The 18,558-nt window shown below is 38.2% G+C and overlaps 1 protein-coding gene across 6 annotated transcripts in view; it reads right to left on the bottom strand.

Annotated features, from left to right (window-relative positions):
• Positions 1-891: 891 nt before the first annotated feature.
• Positions 892-18,558, bottom strand: part of SLX4IP (SLX4 interacting protein) — an 81,197-nt gene continuing 63,530 nt past the window's right edge. For 4 of the 6 annotated variants that reach the window (XM_054062124.1, XM_054062123.1, XM_054062125.1 and 1 more), the window contains 2 exons: positions 9,542-9,654; positions 893-8,026 (listed from right to left, as the gene is read on the bottom strand). In XM_054062124.1, coding sequence (XP_053918099.1) covers positions 7,213-8,026; positions 9,542-9,654 — 927 coding nt within the window. In that variant the 3' untranslated portion in view covers positions 893-7,212. Of the gene's footprint in view, positions 8,027-9,541; positions 9,655-18,558 lie in introns of all 6 variants that reach the window. The other 2 variants (XM_054062121.1, XM_054062122.1) reach the window with 2 other exon arrangements.

The raw sequence follows: 18,558 nt of genomic DNA, 5'->3' as shown, positions 1-18,558 counted from the left end.
TAGGCTTCTTCATCCACATTTTGTTTGTAGCAAACAGATACTTCATATAAAGATTGCTGTGCTAGGAATACAACAAGCCCTTAAAAATTCTAATAGCAAGACAACCTCTGTCTTGTACCTTTTTTACAGCTGTCTAAAAAACATTGAAAAAAATCTGTTCAGTGTTACTTTTTATTTCAAACTCACTTTAAAAGGATATTTTGAACTTCCATTCACTGCCGTGAATGGAGGGCTGCTCTTATCCTTCACAGTCACTTGCCACATAACTTAAGTACTGGAGGCTCATCAGTTTACTGCCTGCTAAGTGGGGAGTCAACAGGATTGACTTCATCTGACCACTCCAACAATTCCTCAGCTAACAAATCCCATGAGTATTTATTTCCCATTATTCCATGACTTCTACAATCTGCAAATAAAGCAAACTAACATGTCATGTCTAAAAAGCCATTTAAAGATAATAAGAGTCTTCCACCTGCATTCCATTAACGATTTCCAAAGTGAGGCTATTAACAGAATGCTTTTCCATACTTCTAATGTTGAATTAACTGAACAGTTCATGTAGGTATCAAATTCAGCGATACAGAAACCAACTACTGCTTCTAAATGACTGAGATATCTATACTTGAATTCTCAGGAATAAATCTGAGTCTGCCATCTATTAAACAAAACGAAAACAAAAAAAACCCAGGCTTTTGCTAGTCTGGGAACATATTCATCAGGCTACTCTGAAACCTACTGAGGCAAGTCCTAATTACAGACTTTAATATAGTGACAAAGCTGCCTCATTACAGAGTAAAACCTGGGTTCCTCAAGCTTCAAGACTTATCAAAGACATGAACACAATATTCATTCTTTCATTCATTTATTTTCAGCCTTTCCTGTGCAACAAAGTCCTGTGTTGACCATGCAGAGGTTATTACAGCAGTTTCTCCATACACAACCTGTTCTTCCCATATAAGTCATAGTGCTATAAAATTAGAGCCACACAAGTTGTACAGGGGGAGGGAAGAGAATTCTGGGAATTTGCTAAAATGATATTTTTGAATTACATCCTCATTACTCAGTGGTATCTCCAAAATTCACACAGGTGAATAGAACACAAAAACAGTCTTCCAAAGCCCAGAACCACCACCAAGCTGGTGGTTGCTATATGGAGTGTTTTCCATTGTCATGAAGATGTACCAAGGCATACTTATTTTTGTGGAAATTATCCTTTACCAGCTCACAGTTTACTCCTCTGGGAAGATACATTCTGTTTATGCAAGAGAGGTTTCCCCGCTGCTAGCATGTGTTGTTCTTTGGAACCTTATTCATCTAAGAACTGAAAAATGTGTGCTTCCTGAGCTGCCACCGAAACAGCTTTAAGAAAAAAAAAATCATAAAATCTCTCCCCATTGCAGTCTCAGCTTTGCTGTGCCTACAGCAGATTGAACCTGCCGAATCTGGGTTTGGTTCAACTCGAGCTGAACATCGCCACATCAAAGCTGCTGCACCTCCGCATGGAAAGGGCCCTTCTGACATAGAGGCAACTCGTGAAAAGTTGCTGATGGTGCATGTTACATCAGCCGTAACGCAAATGTATTCATGTCATGGGGGGAAAGAAAGTCTTGGGAACAGCTATTGCTACGTTGCTAATAGGAGCAAATGGCAGCCACACAGTGCTTGGGGTAACATAAACACGTTTAGGGCCTAAACATGAGACTGGCATCCTCAAGCAATTCTGCTGATGAAGCTGTTTTCCTTTCCACGGAAACAACACTTGTTCTTACATCAGCTGAGACACCTGCACAGCAGGAGTTAATATTATTAATCAGCTTTCTGCCAGGCTAGAAAATGTGTGAGGTTACACTTTCCATTGCTCCCTGACAATTTCACGGTTCCACTTCTTCTCTGCCAGCCATCAGGCTGAAGCTAGCCTTGCTGCCTCAGCCATCCGAGGCCCAAATCACCACTCTGGCCCTTTGCAGAGTCCCTCTGGAACAAGTCACAAGGCACAGGATTTGTATTTTTATTAGTGTATGCAAAGATGAGAAGTTCTGACAAGGGAAGTACCAAATTCAGCCTTTTCCTCCCCAGAAGATAGAAGTGATTGCATAAGCTGCCCCTCCTTCCTAAAAGGAGCAAGAATATTTAAGATTATTTAAAAACTTGTCAACTTCCTCTTTTGCAGAATTGACACCAGTGCCCACCATGATTGCTGCAGTGCACAGTTTGCTTTGAAAGGTTAGCTATTGTTCACAAAAGAGAGGAAAAACAGTAAAACAGCAGCTCGGTGACTACTTCCAGTTTCTGGGGGTGAGAAGGAGGAAAGCAGTGAAGGCTCTGAATGATCTGTTGGCCACCAGATGGAGGTTCAGCAGATGGCTTACCTAGCCGTAGGGCCGCAGTAGAGCAATGTGCTATCAGACAAGGCACCAGACCAAAGCCCCAGCCCAGATCTTCCAGTGAGTGCCTTCTCTGTGATGTGCAAATTGTTTCAACCAGTTTCTCTACAGGGTGGAGAAACAAATCTCTATTCTTTTCATTCTAGCACTATGAGATCATGTTAATATTAAAAAGGGGCATGCCCATCTCTAGAACTGTAACTCGAGACACTTTTCTTTAAAGATCTGATGCATAAATCAAAAAGAAAATCATACTGGCAGCAAATAAAGCAGTTATGGAGTTGTATTACCAATTCCTACTACTGAGGTCCTATGTCTCTAGTAAGGATCTAATTTTTGCAGAATGGAAGCATATCAGTGGAATTCTCATTCAAAAAAAGGTGCATTGTCAGCTCTCACAGGAAGATTCCCAGCTCTGGAATAATGGAAATGGGTAGTAAACAAGGTAGGTTAGTGGGGGTTAATTCCCTGCAGAATTTCCAGGTTGCAGCTAAAATACCTTGTGACACTACATAATTTTCACAACTGTCTTACTACTTCTCAGCATAAGCCGACACCAAACAAACTAAGACACTTCGTCTAAAAATGTCACCTTATTGCCACTGTGGAAAGGACAAGGTCCATTTTATATAAAAAAATAAAAACCTAAATTCAGTAAAAGCTGAACAAGATGGGATAACTGTATTCAAAAATGATTGAACAAACTGATGAAAGGATTTGCAGCAGCAGATCCTTAACCAGCCTTGCTTGAAATTGCCTGGAGAAATTCCTTACCCTCAGTGCTGCCCCAACCGTCAAAATAAGCATATTCATATTCCTCCCAGGTTCAGCTGAAGAAGGCTTTGATATCCCGTTGATGAAAGGCTCCATGTGCTGCTCTTCCCCATCCCACTTCATCTCATTCAGATTGGTTTTGGGATGCTAGTTAATGCTCATTAGAGAAGAAAAAAGCAGAAAGCAAAGAAGTGAGGAGTACATTTTATTAAAGTTAATTTCTGAGGGCAACCCACACCTCTTACTGCTGGCTAAAAGACTACTGCTACTATTAACTCTGTTTGTTCAAGCTTGCATTGGTGTGCTTTAATACTGTATGAAATCTTTTAATTAGATACTGATACAGGCAAGGAGATGATAACTACTCAGATCATGCAATCTGGGATATTCTAAGTACACTTCACATCCTTCACTGACAAAATAAACACCTTCAGATGACAACTTAATACCTCACTTGGTCAAAACTTTCGCTAGCAAGGAGAGCTTTGGTTCTTTTTCTTTTTTTTGCTAGGAACACATGCTCTTGTCAAGTCAAGCCCAACACAGAGATGCAGCTATGCAATTGTAATAACACGCTAACATATGCTTTAGACTCTGGTATGCAGAACTACAAACTGACAGATAATATCAGAACTAGCACAAAGCTTATTATTCAAAATAACTCTTGTGATAGTTAAAACCTTCCTACCGACCAACACTGGGTAAGGGAGGCTTTACATCAGCCTGCTTCCTCTTTATAAATAAATACGTAAAAGGTTGGTCTAGCTTTTGATGTGTGTTTAAACACAAAAGTTCACTAAACAAATATTTTTAACTACTTTGATGTAAAGAATAATGGAAACGATAGTCTGCACACATTAGAAAGTGTTTGGCCAGGAAACAGCTGTTTCACTATCAGCAAACAGCACACACCAAATTAACCAGATGATTCATTAAAAAAAACCCCAAAGCTGGCTGGTTTGGAAGAGTTATTTCTCTTTAAGATAAATATGGATATTTCAATGTAAGCTCTGCACTGGGGGCTTTAGCCACTCTCAGGTTGACACATATTTCAGAGTTCAAAGAAGCTCTGAAAATATAAAAAAAATCAACAACATAACAAACAAACCCAAATGAAGAAAGAATGAACCAAAGAAATAGTTTCTGTGCCTCAATTGCAGTTTCGGAACACAACGTAGCCTTAAATATTTATGACTTTTAACACAAAGGTATGCTAATACTGCTCTGAAACAAATTGCGAATAGAAAGCCAAGGCCAAGACTTACAACCTGCTAATTGCATTCCAACTCAGTTTCCAGCTTCTTTTTTTTTTCCCCCAAGCCTGATTTAGGAAATCAGGTTTGTGGTTCAAGAGTGTACCAGACCACACCGCTCCAGTGGTCTGGGTGCAGGCAGATTGCAGATAAATGCAAAGACTGAGAGGACAACCTTGGGCTTAAAGTACAGAGATAACAGAGGCATACAGTAACACTACAGCTGGGATGTCATAGCACCGAGTAAACACCCATAAGGTTTGCAAAAGGGAAATTTTTATAATAGTCCTGCACAGACAAAAGAAAGAACATTTTTTAGCAGTGACACCATCTGAAATCCAGAAATTATCATGAAATCAAGGCTTTTCCCTGAACAGACACATTTCTAACAGGATCCAAGAGGCAGCTTTTTAAACTAAGCTCTAAATACACCATGCCAGAGCCCAGGAACCTCGCAAGTCAGTTATTACAATAAGGGTGATTCAGCTATGCACTTTTGAGAAAGTCCACTTGTATTTGTTCTGACTCTCTAGGCTCCGACACCTTCAACCAATCTAGCCCTACATTTCTTAGCTGGTAGAAGATCACTATTTTAAAAGGAGAATGCTCCCATGCCCTCAGCGATGTGATGGGAAACAGCATTGTAAGTAATTAACAGAACATCCTACAGGAAAAATCAACGATTTAATCTACTCAAGCCCCCTATAAATTTAGGTGCACGCAGGTATGTTTTCCAGTTAAGATGAAAACTAAATTGTAATTTTAAGGTTGAATTACATATAATATGAGCATGAGCATGCAATGATACAAATTATTTGTGGTTGCCCTTTGGTTTCTAATAGTTTAATTAAATGGATTTGAAAAGGAGAAGGGTGAAAAAGGGGGAAGCTCCAGAATCCAGAACTGTAAGCAGTAACAGTTTGGGGCATACCTGCTCAAGATCAGTATGATTGCCAGTTCAACAAAGCAAGCATAAGGTCTTTTTCCTAATCAAAATGAACTGCGAAGAAGTAACTGAAGCGATTTCGTAAACTCAACGTGTCTGGCACTGTATAATCACCTAAAGCTCTCCTGTAGCTGTTACAGCCAAAAACATCGTGGGAAATTCAGGGATTCAAACAAAAGCAAAGCAGAAATAATGGCAAGTTAAACCTGCAGTCTAGAATAGGTACTTGCACCACTTTTTATCCGCTTATTCACTGCAAGCACTTAAAGAAGCCATCCAGAAAACGTATGCTAAAACTTTAATATAAATATTAGGAGTAATTAAGACAGAATAATTTATTTTTCTGATAAATACTTAAATGTCCTTATATCTGTTGTACATACATCAAAACGGTGCCTTTTACTCCCTTCCTGGCCCAGTACCTCGAGCCCATACAGAAGACAAGAGCAAACCTACCTCAGCCTACTTTTCCTCCAAACCCAGGTTCATTGCAGCCCCAGTTTTGCTTGCTACCAGAAAAGAACTTTTGGCAGAGCCTGCAGATTGGTAAGCATTTGCAAAGCACTGTGAGAGACATCATGCAAACAGCTTGAAAAGAAAAAAGACAAAGTATCTTCTAGCAGCCATACAGAATCTTTTTGACTTATGCAAAAGTAGAGGTTGATTATAGCAGAAAAATGCTGCTCAATTGACAGCATCTTGCTGTCCAGTGCCAAGTTGCTAACTCTCACAAAGACCTGCATTACACTACCAACTCTAATGCTTACGGATATGAGTCTTCTTATTAACCTAAATGAGGATATCCACCATCATAAGTGTATGTCAGTAAGGTTTTTCAAAACTGCTTCATGCAAAATGTCTGTGGTCACGCTGATTTTGAGAGAATGAGGAAACAACATCTTATAATTTTATTTCAAAAGGATAAGTACGAAATACAAAATTTACATTTCCTTAGCATGTTAGCATACAAGTTACAAAAGAAGTATTAAAAAGCACAGTGCAATTAAAAAATACCCCTAACTTCAAATAAGAAATAACTTGTGCATCACTAATACCTGATAAATAGTTCTTGCACACAGATATGGCCTGATTTTGAAACATGAATGCAGGAAGATGTGTATGCACGCTTATGTAAGAACATCTCCCAGCAATTATGCTTGCACATTCAGGTGACTGCATGTATAAAACCAATCTTCCTTTCTCCAGAGACTGAATGCATGATCACTTGCATCCACAATCCAGGTTAGAAATACATGTTGCTATCAAAACTGCACGAGCACAAACTATACTTACTTTGAAACCTCACTGAAAAGGTTGGCCTTAAATTATCAGGAACAATAAAGCCTGGTTTATTGTTTGAAATAATCTCAATTAGCCTTACTGTTGTAAAAATCACATGAACAAATCATGAATTTCCTAACAGAGAGAAAGATTCATTTGTACTAAAATAAAATATATGTTCAGAAACAAGCAAAACACTGAAAAACTGCAGCCTCTAACAGATAACAAAAGTGGTTTTAACTTTTGCTGTCATAAGCTGAGAGGACTTAATGCTTAATGGTACTAAAACATACACAGATCTAAATTTTGCTCAGTAAATATTGTAAGATTTTTTTCTTTCTATAAATACTATACTGGTTTGTACGATATTAATGTCTAAAGACTTAACAGAATTATCTTCATTGGAGTTCCAAATGACTAAAATACTTAGTTAACTAATTTTTCTTTAAAAGTTTTATTTAATTTTGACTTAGTATTGTGACTATTTTTCATTAATCACTTCCTACTTTTTGCATATGTTTTCTGAGCACAAACTCGGCTGTCCAACTATGCCATTGAGGTAATATTCGAGGCTTTATGACTTCTTAAGCCTCCGCAGTTTTAACTTCCTGAGACCATTTTCTTCTTCTTTTTTTCTCTTATGGGTAAGCTTTTCTGAAGACACGGCCTGCAGTTCTAAACGAGATGATGACATCACAGGCAACTCTTCAGTGGTTGTGCTTGGCTCATATTGGCTGGTCTGCATTACATTGTTCCTCACTGACAGGGGCCGGGAGAGGTTTTCTTCCAAAGTTAGACACTCCTCATCAGATGCAGTCTTTGTCAAGTCTTGTTTAGAAAACAATCTGGACTTAAGTGGGGTCTTCTCCTCCAGGAATAGACTCAAACAATCATCATTGCACTTACTCTTTTCTGTATTGCTAGGAATTAGAGTCTCTTCAGAGGATACTTCTGTTAAATATGCTAACTTGTCTTCTGAACTACAGCTCTTTTGTTGAGACTGTGTTTTGGTCACTTTTTGACTTTGTTTTGGATCTAACAGTGCTGACTCAGAGCTACAAGGAGGGTTCTCAATTAGAAGACTCGACTTCAACCATTCCACAGAGTGAGGTTTTTGCTGGCTGCTAACATCATCTGGCTGTCTCTGATTAACATAATTTTCCAGCTCTAAAACAGGAAGCTCCAAGTTGCTCTCAGCTGTACTTATGCAGTCCTTTAGCTGCCCCGTATTTCTACATTTCTCTTCAGGTTGAGGACTGAGAGAAATCTGACAGTTCTTCTTTCTGTCCCCTGTCTGTGAGTCCACCGAGCCAAGATACACTTTCTTGGAGTCCTTGCTGATTTGAGGTTTGCTTGTGCTACTTTTCCTTGGTTTTATCCTTTTCACACTGCAATAAAAAAGGAATTTTGCTTTTAAATTAAAAAAGAATGTTTACTGCCTCAATCCACCCTCCTTACAAACTCTGAAACACCACTAAGGCAGCACTCTTTCTGAATGTGGAAAAAATCCCTGTATATCATCTTGACAAGCAGTAATGTTTGTCTAGTGTGGACAATATCAAGTGTTATCCATCTGATTTTCCACTGCACTAGGGGAACCCTATTTATTAATGACTAAGCCATGAAGGAGTTCACATTCTATTCCAAGAGGCAGAACTAGATTCATTACAGATGTTAAAGGTCAACAACGCATAAGTATATTGAATTCCTTCCCAAACTGGCTAGATAAAATAGTATTTTGTAAGTGCCTAAATGATTTCAAACCATTCTCATATATTCACATGCATAATGTATATCTGAAAAATAGAGGGGGCAGGCGGGGAGAGGCAGTGTGCGTGTCTTTGTGTGAGAGTTTCTAATCTCTAGTTTAGAATGTTCCTCTGGAATTTTTCCCAGGACATTTCAAAGCATTACTTTATAAAGTTAGCCACTACTCATCTAATATCAAGCCCATTCATCTGCGAAGGACTTAGGTAATGCAAGTAGATGATATTCTTAAAGGAATTATACAGAAAAAGGGAATCACAGGGGACAAGATGGAGTGTTGGTACACAAACACTCCTCAGCAGTTGTACCTACAAATCTAGATTTCACACAGGCTGTAAAATGAACTTTGTGCACAAAAACTGAAGCAGCCTATGGAAGATTTTGAGTCTAAAGATATTATTGCAGGCGCCCCCCCCCATGCTGAGACCACTTCCTGCTGCTCTGCTGATGCCAAGCATTTCCCAGGTTGGCAAATTTAACTCCTCAGTAAGGAGTCTCTTCCAAAACAGGTAAATTTGCATATCTAATCTCATTTCTAAAGACAACACAGGTAAGACAACATGTGTAAGTAAAAAGACAAGTTGCCAGGGTTCTCAGCAAATCCCCGATCTCCACAGTTGATTTGAGGCTACTGGCAGCTTGTGCAACTATGAATGGCACCTTGGTACAGCAGAGGACCCATAAAATGTTCAGCTGACCAACTAGCCCTACCCATCCACCACACTAGGGACACTCTTGAGTTGTGACCAAAGATCCAGGATAATATCATGGCAGACTGCAGACTCTCAAAATAAACAAAGATATATTTGCAAAGTTTTTTTTTCACTAGATTCAAACATCACTTATTTATTTTGGCTCAGGGCTTCATTCAAGTCAAAAACACCCTGTTTTGATTCTGCCTAGCACTATGTGAAATATCCATGTGGGTTGCAACAACTTTTTTCATGCCATGCAAAACAACAATGATCATTCTATGTGCTTATTCACACTACAATACATTAAGTCTCTTAATAATTTAAAATAATCTTTTGCAAATCAGTTTATATTACTCAAAATTTTATTACATAGGCTAGATTCAATTTACCCAAATTTCACCAGATTATAAATCTAACAACTTAGAAAGAATAACAACATACATTTCTTTCAAGATGTCTTGCTTTATTTGCTCGTTCAGACTAATCTCATGCTTCTTGCTCTCAGCAGATTCAGTAAAATATTCAGACATCCCATTGGAAAGTTCTTCTTCCTGCTCCAAAAGAAAATACAGGTTTAAGGCATGACACATTAAGCTATGATTATTCAACATAAAACTCTATTTCTAATACTAACACTTACAGATGTTCTTTATTATTTAGATCTGAGCAGTCTAAGAGAAACAGAATTATTTTTAATCTTTTAATATTTGGGAGTCTAGTCAGTTCCCTCCTCTTTCAGACTCCCAGCAAACATACTTCATGTGCTAAAATATACCGCAAACAAACAAGACTGTAATGTAAAGGATGTAGCTTTCCAAACCATCTGAGGAAACTGTTGGCAAATATTTGACATCTTTGTGGCTCAAACTGTGACAAATGCCAGGAATCTCTCTTGCAGACAGGAGCATGTTTGTCATTTTTTTTTCTGAAGAGACTGACTGGCGCAGTGGTCTATACTCTTATTCTCAGAAGAATTCCCATAATTTTCCATATTTACAAAAAATATACAGAGTACTACTTGCTCATTTAAGAAGGCAAGGGTTAAAAGTTTCAATGCTAACATTTAAACGCTCACAGTTTGCAGTGGTTGGCGACAACAGGGGAATTCTTTCTGGTCTCAGCCAACAGCAGTATCATGCTTTTCTATAATACAAGATTGGTGTAAGAGGGAGGGAAGGAAAATGCTCTTTTTCTTCAAGTTGTGAGCATTTCCTTTCACAATGAAATAATCTCAATGAGAGAAGGGCCATTTGCTGATTTCACTATTAACTACCACAAAAACGTATTATCTCTAAGGCAATGAAGAGAGAAAAAAATGCGGCAAAGTCAAGATGAGAAGAAGCTTTGTGCATCTCCTTTTCTTTGATAGCATTTTACTTCATCATTCTGCATGATGCAACTTCTGTTTGCAGTGTATCAAACATAGAGAGTGCTCATTTATACAGTTTCTTGCTCCGCACCATGAAGCTAGCACTGGAGCCAGGTGCTACGAAAGACCTGAAGAAAGAGAAAGACTGAGGAGGTACAAGGCCAAAGCATGTACATGACGGCTGCCTGGAACACACCTCAGGAACCTGTCACATAAAGGATTAAGCCCTGCCCATTTTTATTTTTATTTCTATCTTAAGGGGAGTAGGGTAAATCCTCACTGCTCTTTCCAAAAGAATAAACCTGTGAAAACAACTTCCTGTTTTGTAAGCAGAAAGAGAGTAGTCAAGTAAAGAAATAAAGCCATTTTGACATTTTAAAAAACTACAGCTGTTTTGAACTTTCCTGTCAGAGATAAATTATGCAAATGTTTCTGTGTGTATTAATAGATGCATGAAGTTCTGTCCACTAATGATGTAACACATGTGTTTACACAGACAGAAAACACATGAGAAACATGCAATGTGATTTCATCCTCAGAAATCAGGCCTAACTAGTTTAATCTGAGGGATTAATTGCTGCTTCTATTCTTGTTAGAAGTATGGACTCCTCTAATTTGACTAAATAAATTTTCATGTTTTGTAAACTATTAAAGAAGGGAACATTATTAATATACTCAAGAACTTAGTAAGTTTAAGAAAAGGCACAGACTCTTAACCCTAAAGTCTGTAGAAACTCTTCTGATTTCCAGTAACATTCTCACAACACAGACTGACAGATCTTGCACAATCATTCGGCATCAAAGCACCCGGAGAGCACTCTTACTTAGCCAGAGAACAGAAGCACAAGCAGAAGCACTTGAACTTTGCTTATTCAACTTTAGGGTAACTGGTAAGGCTAATTCTACTAAATCTTCTTCAGCCCTCACTTGAGGACATCAACATGGCACATCAGGACAGCATCCCCAGTCCACTAAGGCAAGTGTTGTAGATTTGGTAAACAATGGGTGGAAAACACCACTTTGTACAAAATCAAGAGGAGGATGGGGGACAGTTCCTGTCCACGTGTACTTCAATACTATAGATAAGCAATAAAGCTGACTTCTAACTTGCACCTGATTATGAACAGCGCATGACTGTTGTCTGGAGTGTACCAACCTGCCAGGGTGTGAAGAGCAGACCCCAGAAAGAGGCAAAGATGATGAAGCCATGTCTCCTGTGAGCTGAGTCAGACTGGAGCTAACGGTCCAGAGTTGAAGGGCTAACACATCCCCTCACTACACCATCATCAACCTTTTATTTTATTTTCAAATAGCTTATCACACAAAGTAGTGACAGAAAAGGGTTAAGGCATTAAAAAAATTAAAAATCAAAATGATTTATATGTGAAACACTTCTGAACATGCCCTCTAAGTACAGTAGATTTTCCCCTTGGAACCACACCCTGTGAGTGCAGTATTTTGAGAGCTGAACAATTAACATAAGGCATATGAGTCAGTCTTTGAAAGACTCTGTGGGAACCAGAGAGCCTTTTGCTATTGGGAGTGATGTAAACTCCCTAAGGCTGGAATAAGTCCACAATAGAAGGCAGAGACAGTCATAAATAACAACAATGGGCACTCCATATACTACTAAGACATCAGCCATTATTGGTGATACTTCCTTTATTTTCTTTATTAGACTTAATAATTTTAGTTAATTAAAAAAAATAAAAAAACACCATCTGTTTTGGGAATACTATTTATTTCCTATGGGAACTTCAGAACTTGCTAAAGAAAGAAAAAAAGCTAATCTGCTCTCATCCTGTCTAGTAATCCCAGATTCCTTTTAGGCAGTGAAATAATTAAAGAAAAATATTCCAGGCATAAAAAGGAGGACAGCAGAAGCAGACATCATATAAACAATGACACCATGACAGAGAAAAACGTCAAAGCACCACCAGACTTGTGACTTGACTCTGAAAGAGCTGCAGGGAGTGGAATTGCTGCTAACAAATTAGAACCACATTTCTTGGCAAATTGTTAAAGACAGACATATTTACATTTGTATAGAGACTGGGTGGGCACAAAAGATTAAAATGCTTCTTGAGCCCTTGAACTGCCAAGCTCTATTAGAAATAAAATCCTGGGGTAAGCTCACTCTTTTTTGTCGCTAAAACTCAGCAAAGAAGAGCCTGCAGAAATGAAGTCTTACTACCCTACCTGCTCACAACACTGTCCTCTCAAAATCTGATTTTAAGATCCTTAGTACTTTTATCCAAAGAGATTTCTGAGAAAAAAACCCTCTATTAAGACCTACAGAGAAACACAACTGTTAGGCACATGATATACTTGCTTTAAGGTTTATCAAATTGAAAATTCATTCTTTTACTATCTTACTTAACTTACTGTCTCACTCAAAATGAAAACCAACCCTCAAAAATGCGAAAGTGACTGCCATCTGCAGCTCTCTCCATGACAGCTGAATCAGCAAAACAGCTTTAAATACTTGTAACAGAACTACTCACAGGTGTACACTTGTGAAGAATCCTTACAACTCATTATCCTAAGGAAGAGTGAAAGGTTTGGCCTTTTCAGCCTGACAATAATACTCATTAAAATATTGAGGTTTTTTTTCCAGTCTAGGGCTTGGCATGCTCGGCTGAAAGAAAAATTTCCAAAGTGAACAATGCTGCTATCCCTCTCACCTCTCATTTGGTTTCATATTTTCTAGTTGTCTTACTGTGCTCAGGATAGGAGTTGCACAGGCTTATGTGCCAATAAAGTAACACTAAGGGATAATTAAATTTCGTGTCTGGTTAACAAAAAAAAAAGCCACAATAAAAAACACACATTGTTTATGAATTACATTTATCAATGTGGCTGAACTTGCTCATCAAAAAAAAAAACTTAATAGAAAACATCAATGGGTCCAATAAATCAGATTTAGCACCAGAGTGGCATTACAGGAAGGGACTCTGAATATAATAATGTAGACGAAGCAATGAAATAAAGTATTATCCCAGGCACACACAAGTGAATAAAATTAGAATTGATAAAACAAGTCAGTCAGAAACACATATTTAGGGGAGCTTTACGTGAGTTTGCAATTACATGATTTCTCTTATTGTCACTCTAAGCAGTATCATGAGCTCAATCATCTAAGATAACCTTTAGGTTTCAGAACTGCTCTTATAAATGACTGGCCAGACAGGACTCTCTCCAATCTGATAAACGGAAAAGGGTTCCTAAAGCAAGTGAGGACGCTTGCCAGGGAAGGATGAATCAGATATGATAATATGACTGATAGAAAATCGACAGAGACAGTACTTCGGGTCTAGTCTTCTACTCTCTCACATCCCACATGAAGGAAAAGCTTCCCACAATTTCATGATGCAAATTTTTCAATGTTTCCAATGCGGTGACGCATCTGTCCTAGCATTTCTACTTATGAACTCCTACCACATCATAAAACATTCACAGAAGTATTCCAAGTAAAGAAATGGATCAGGAGATTCTCAACCTGAAATACAGTTCCTTGATTGGACTTGTGGAATTGTGTGCTCTGCATTTTAAAATGGACTATCCTGGTCTATATGTCAGTAAGTTCCAGTAAAGTAAAAAACATTAAGGGTCATTCCATGTTACACATTGGAGTACTGATTTTTCATCTGAAATAGGTATTTTTATGGAATGTCTGTGGTTTTAAAAAACACATTCTTTTCATGATTGAAATTGGAGGAACAACTAGAGAAAACTGCATCTGTCTGCTAAGGAGCAGCACTGTATCATCTACCTATGGCCCTAGCAGGGAAAGCAATATTTAATTCCTGGATCAGTACAGCTTTCATTATCTACTTCCAAAATTCATTTTGGCTTGACATCATGGATCTTAACTATTAAGTTTTTGCTCGTCAAGAGTCCCTGTGGTCTGTACTATCTAATCCAAGAGCTGGCCCAATCTGTTAAGAAGCCTCTGTGATACTCATTCCATCTTCTCGAAATACAAGGTGTGAACCCAGGTTTCTCCCTCAGTACTTAAGTCCTGGCAATTCAAAACACTCCAAAGGTCCCCAAAGCATCATCAGATTACCTTATTGCATATGACTCCTTATGAGGAAAATGCCTCCTTGCTTTTGAAGACTTACATTTGGATTTTAATAAAATTTTACATCTACCAGGAATCCTAGACTATTACAAACGCAGGGAATTCAGAGTTCTCTGGATTTGCACTTGAATACTTGCTAGATAACAACAAACAGAAAAATTCCTAATGAGCTGTAAATGGCATAAGCCAAATAAAATGTGATACTTCATAAAAAACCTGAAGTTGCAGGGTGGCCTTTTTAAAAGTTGATACATATCTGTAGCACAGACAGCAAGAACATACACATAACACTTTCTAAAGCCACATGAGGTGGCAAACAATTTATTTATATACTGAGAAACACGTGATACATGCTGCATGTATTTGCTTGAAGGCAAAATGCGTTGAAATTAATGTTAAGTAATTGAGCTATTAATCATTCTGATTTTATATACTGATGCTACAAGACTCAGATTCTATCTTCAGATAAAGTGTCCACTGATAAGAAATGGAGGCAAAGAGGATAGCTTTTCAACAAAAAAAAACCTGCAAGGACACTAAAGAAAAACTAATATTGCTGAATATTTCTTTTATTAAGAAAACCAGTGTCTTAGAAGCATGCATCTTTAGCTAACTTTTCCCACCAATTTTAAGGTTCCTGCCTCCAGCAGCTATGAAAGAGGACATGTATGCAAGATACACGGATTATACTTTAAAGACTTTCTTAATAAGAAGATAGCAATTTTATGTGGAGCTTGAACCCTTTACCCAACTTACAAACCATGAGGGAAGGAATCTATTACTCAATTGTTACAAGTACCTGGAAAAGCAAGGCACCCCTGTAATCCTGTACTACAGCTTTTAACTGTCTGACATGAGGATTCTCTGTCTGCCTACCAAATCTAAATGGTGTATCAGAGTCAATCACTGTAGATGTCTAAACACCTATCAGTGGTAAGTAAACATTGTATTTATCCTTCCAGATACATTGTGGGTTGTATGACATAACAGAATACGATTTATAGTGCATAGCGTCTACAACACCAAGCTTTATATACTTCTATATTTCATATACTTCAATTCTCACTGAAAATAAAAATCTAGAAAAGAATACACCCATTTTAAAAAGCAATTATTCTCTTCACACAATTACAATAGTGTTTAATAACTGCCAGAGATCTTCGAAAGAATAATGAATATTCTTGATCTTGCTAGCTATACAGAAGCAAAATACGTTAAATACTCAGAACCACACAGCTTAGGAGATAACTACTCTTCAACAATTTAGTCAATGTTTTAGCTTGGTTTCTAAAACAAAAACCCCACCAAAGCCCCCAACATTTCTGAGCTCACGTTGCAGATCCGTCCCACCAAATCATTTCTAAACTCACAGGTCCATCTCAAACAAACACAACAGGTTCATTGAAGTCCCAAAGTCAGTAACCGATTGTATAGCTAAAGAGAGATATGAACCAGGAAAATACTTTTGTTTTAAATATTTTAAATTGTTATAAATGTCTCCAAAAAGGGAAAGGAAGAGCCAGCTTCGTTGCTGCAGCCTCTCAGTCTGAGGACTGAGGATAGTTGAAAGAGGGCATGGCACCGTGGCCAGCAGTTCAAAGCCACATTACAGACATAAGTCAACTGAGGGAGTTTCACTGGGCTAAGAAACCCGAGGGTGGTACTGAAAGCTATGAGGGCACCAAGAAGCACTGCAAGTGTTGCAGTGGTCAGTTTAGGGAACACAGGAACAAGCTGAAAGTATGTCAGAGATTTTTACACCAAAGACAGCAGGGAGCTGGGGTTACTGACATGGATATGGCATAGGAAAAATGAGGCTATCAGCAGTATCATGGTGAAAGCTGATTGGCAGAAGGCAAAAGATGATTCAGGATAAACACAAAAGAAAGCGTTTTAGTTAATTCCATTAATGACAGAAAGACCTGTTGTGATTTTTGTCCTGTTAGGGATTAAGGACACAGTACGAGAAAACAGTGAAAATGGTAAATGCATTCTGTATCAAGAGACTCATCCAAACGCAGTCTTTGTCAAGCTGTAGTCACCATCCACCAGAACCAAATGCAAGCTTATACACAGTAAGCCTACAGTGAGAAAAAACGCACATCAGAATGGTTTGCATAAAGATTGGGTGTGAATGACCCAACTGAACTGAAGACATTGCAAATTGTTCAAAAATCCTTCCATGAACTTTAACATCATATATTTCAGCCTACTGTTCAGTCAGGTTATGAAATTCTTGTTAGTTGTAATAGATTTCTGCTGAAGGCTGAGGAATGGATTTTAAAACAATTAAAAAAAAAAATCTGTCAAACATTCTTTGCCCAACAGGAGTACAGAGAATTATTATTTATTATCAAAACCTGAAGTAATTTAAATCTTTTTAAGTCACAGAGTCATCAAAATCTCACAGATGCACAGCAGCTAAATGAAACCTTTAGCTCATTGTAGTTTTAAACTTCATCACTGTTAGCCTTTCACTCTGCACCTTTGCTGGAGGTGCCCATCCTCCCAAGTCTGCAGAGAGGAAAGGACATCATTCAGCGCAAAGTCCAGAATCCAAGCTCAAATCTGCATTAACCATCAGCCTAAGCTGCAAAAGCAATAGTGTAAGAGAGGAGAGGAAAAAGAGGGAGGTGAAAGGATGATGACAGATGATAACATATTAAAAACCACAAGGCTCTGACAAATGAGATCTTGTGAACGTTGGTAAGTAGTTACATTTATATTAATTGGAGCACTCATATAAGAGGCAACTACCAAAATCAGTAAGAGGTTACTCAATTTGTCCCTATTTTTAAAGATTGCTTCATATGGACATAATTTTATACGCTTAATCACTTATACTGCAGTTACAAGACCTTTGGTATTTCTCTACTTTTATCCTTCATATGGATTTTGCACAATGAGAGGTACTACTGTTACTGAAGATGTACTCAAATTGTCTTAATACTTACAGGTAAGTACTAATTTATAGTTTGTTTCACACATCTTGTCTGCTTTTCAGATAAATAATGCTATGGAACAAAGATTTTTCAAATCAGTTCCTTATAGTAATATCTTGGTCTATATCCAGAGAATGTACAGTTAATTCACTCAGTGGTATGCATGAACACTTTAATTGCTCTTTTCAGTAAAAATACTGGTCATTTATCAACAGATCATTTTCATCTATAGTCCTAAGGCCCCTCTACTCTGCCTTGTGAGGTTTCTCTGAAATTCTTCACAGCCTTTTCCAGTCTTGACTAATTGAAATAATTGTGTCAGATTTCATTTCATCATTTGTCCACTCCTCTGGATCATTAATATAACAAACAGCAGACAGCTATTAGGCTTTTGCCATGCAGAAAATAAATCAGTCAGCTTGTAAGCTATAAGAAACTACGACAAGTTCAGACAAATCTCACTGAGGCAATTCACAGTATTACCACTCTCAGTGGTAATGTGGCACTCTCAGTGCCCTCCCTCTCCTTTCGCAGGGTCTCCTACCCCCAACTGCTGTGTTGGCAGAAGGGAGCACACCAATGCCCCCCCCCCCCCATCTGCTCCCACACGCAATTCGATGAGCTAGCTTGAAAAACAGAAAAGTTTGGTTTGCATGAATCCACAAGGCTATGATATGCAGCAAGATGAGATGCAGGCACACAACGCTTTTGGCAAATTCTGCTGTAGGAGCGGTAATCTCCAAGGAGAAGAGGCAGACAGCTGGGACAAAAGACAATACTGTAAAACTGCCAAAGCATTCTTCTTTATAACAGGGTCAAAGACATTAGTATCATTACTTTATGATGCAGTTTCTCAGAGAGCAGCCTTATGATTCAAGCTAATTTAAAACTATCCTAACATTGAAAGGGAAATCTCCCCCTTACCCAATACAAGCTTCTGCCAAGTCTCTCTACCAACACCACTGCTTATGTAGCTACGCAGTGAGACTTTGACTGAAGTGATCCAGCTGAAAGCTAACCATGCAAATGACAGAAAAACTTCAAAAACAAAAAACGTCCTTGT

This window comes from Cuculus canorus, chromosome 3 (assembly GCF_017976375.1).
Source record: "Cuculus canorus isolate bCucCan1 chromosome 3, bCucCan1.pri, whole genome shotgun sequence".
Lineage (NCBI taxonomy): Eukaryota > Metazoa > Chordata > Aves > Cuculiformes > Cuculidae > Cuculus > Cuculus canorus.
This window is presented reverse-complemented; position numbering and strand designations above follow the sequence as displayed.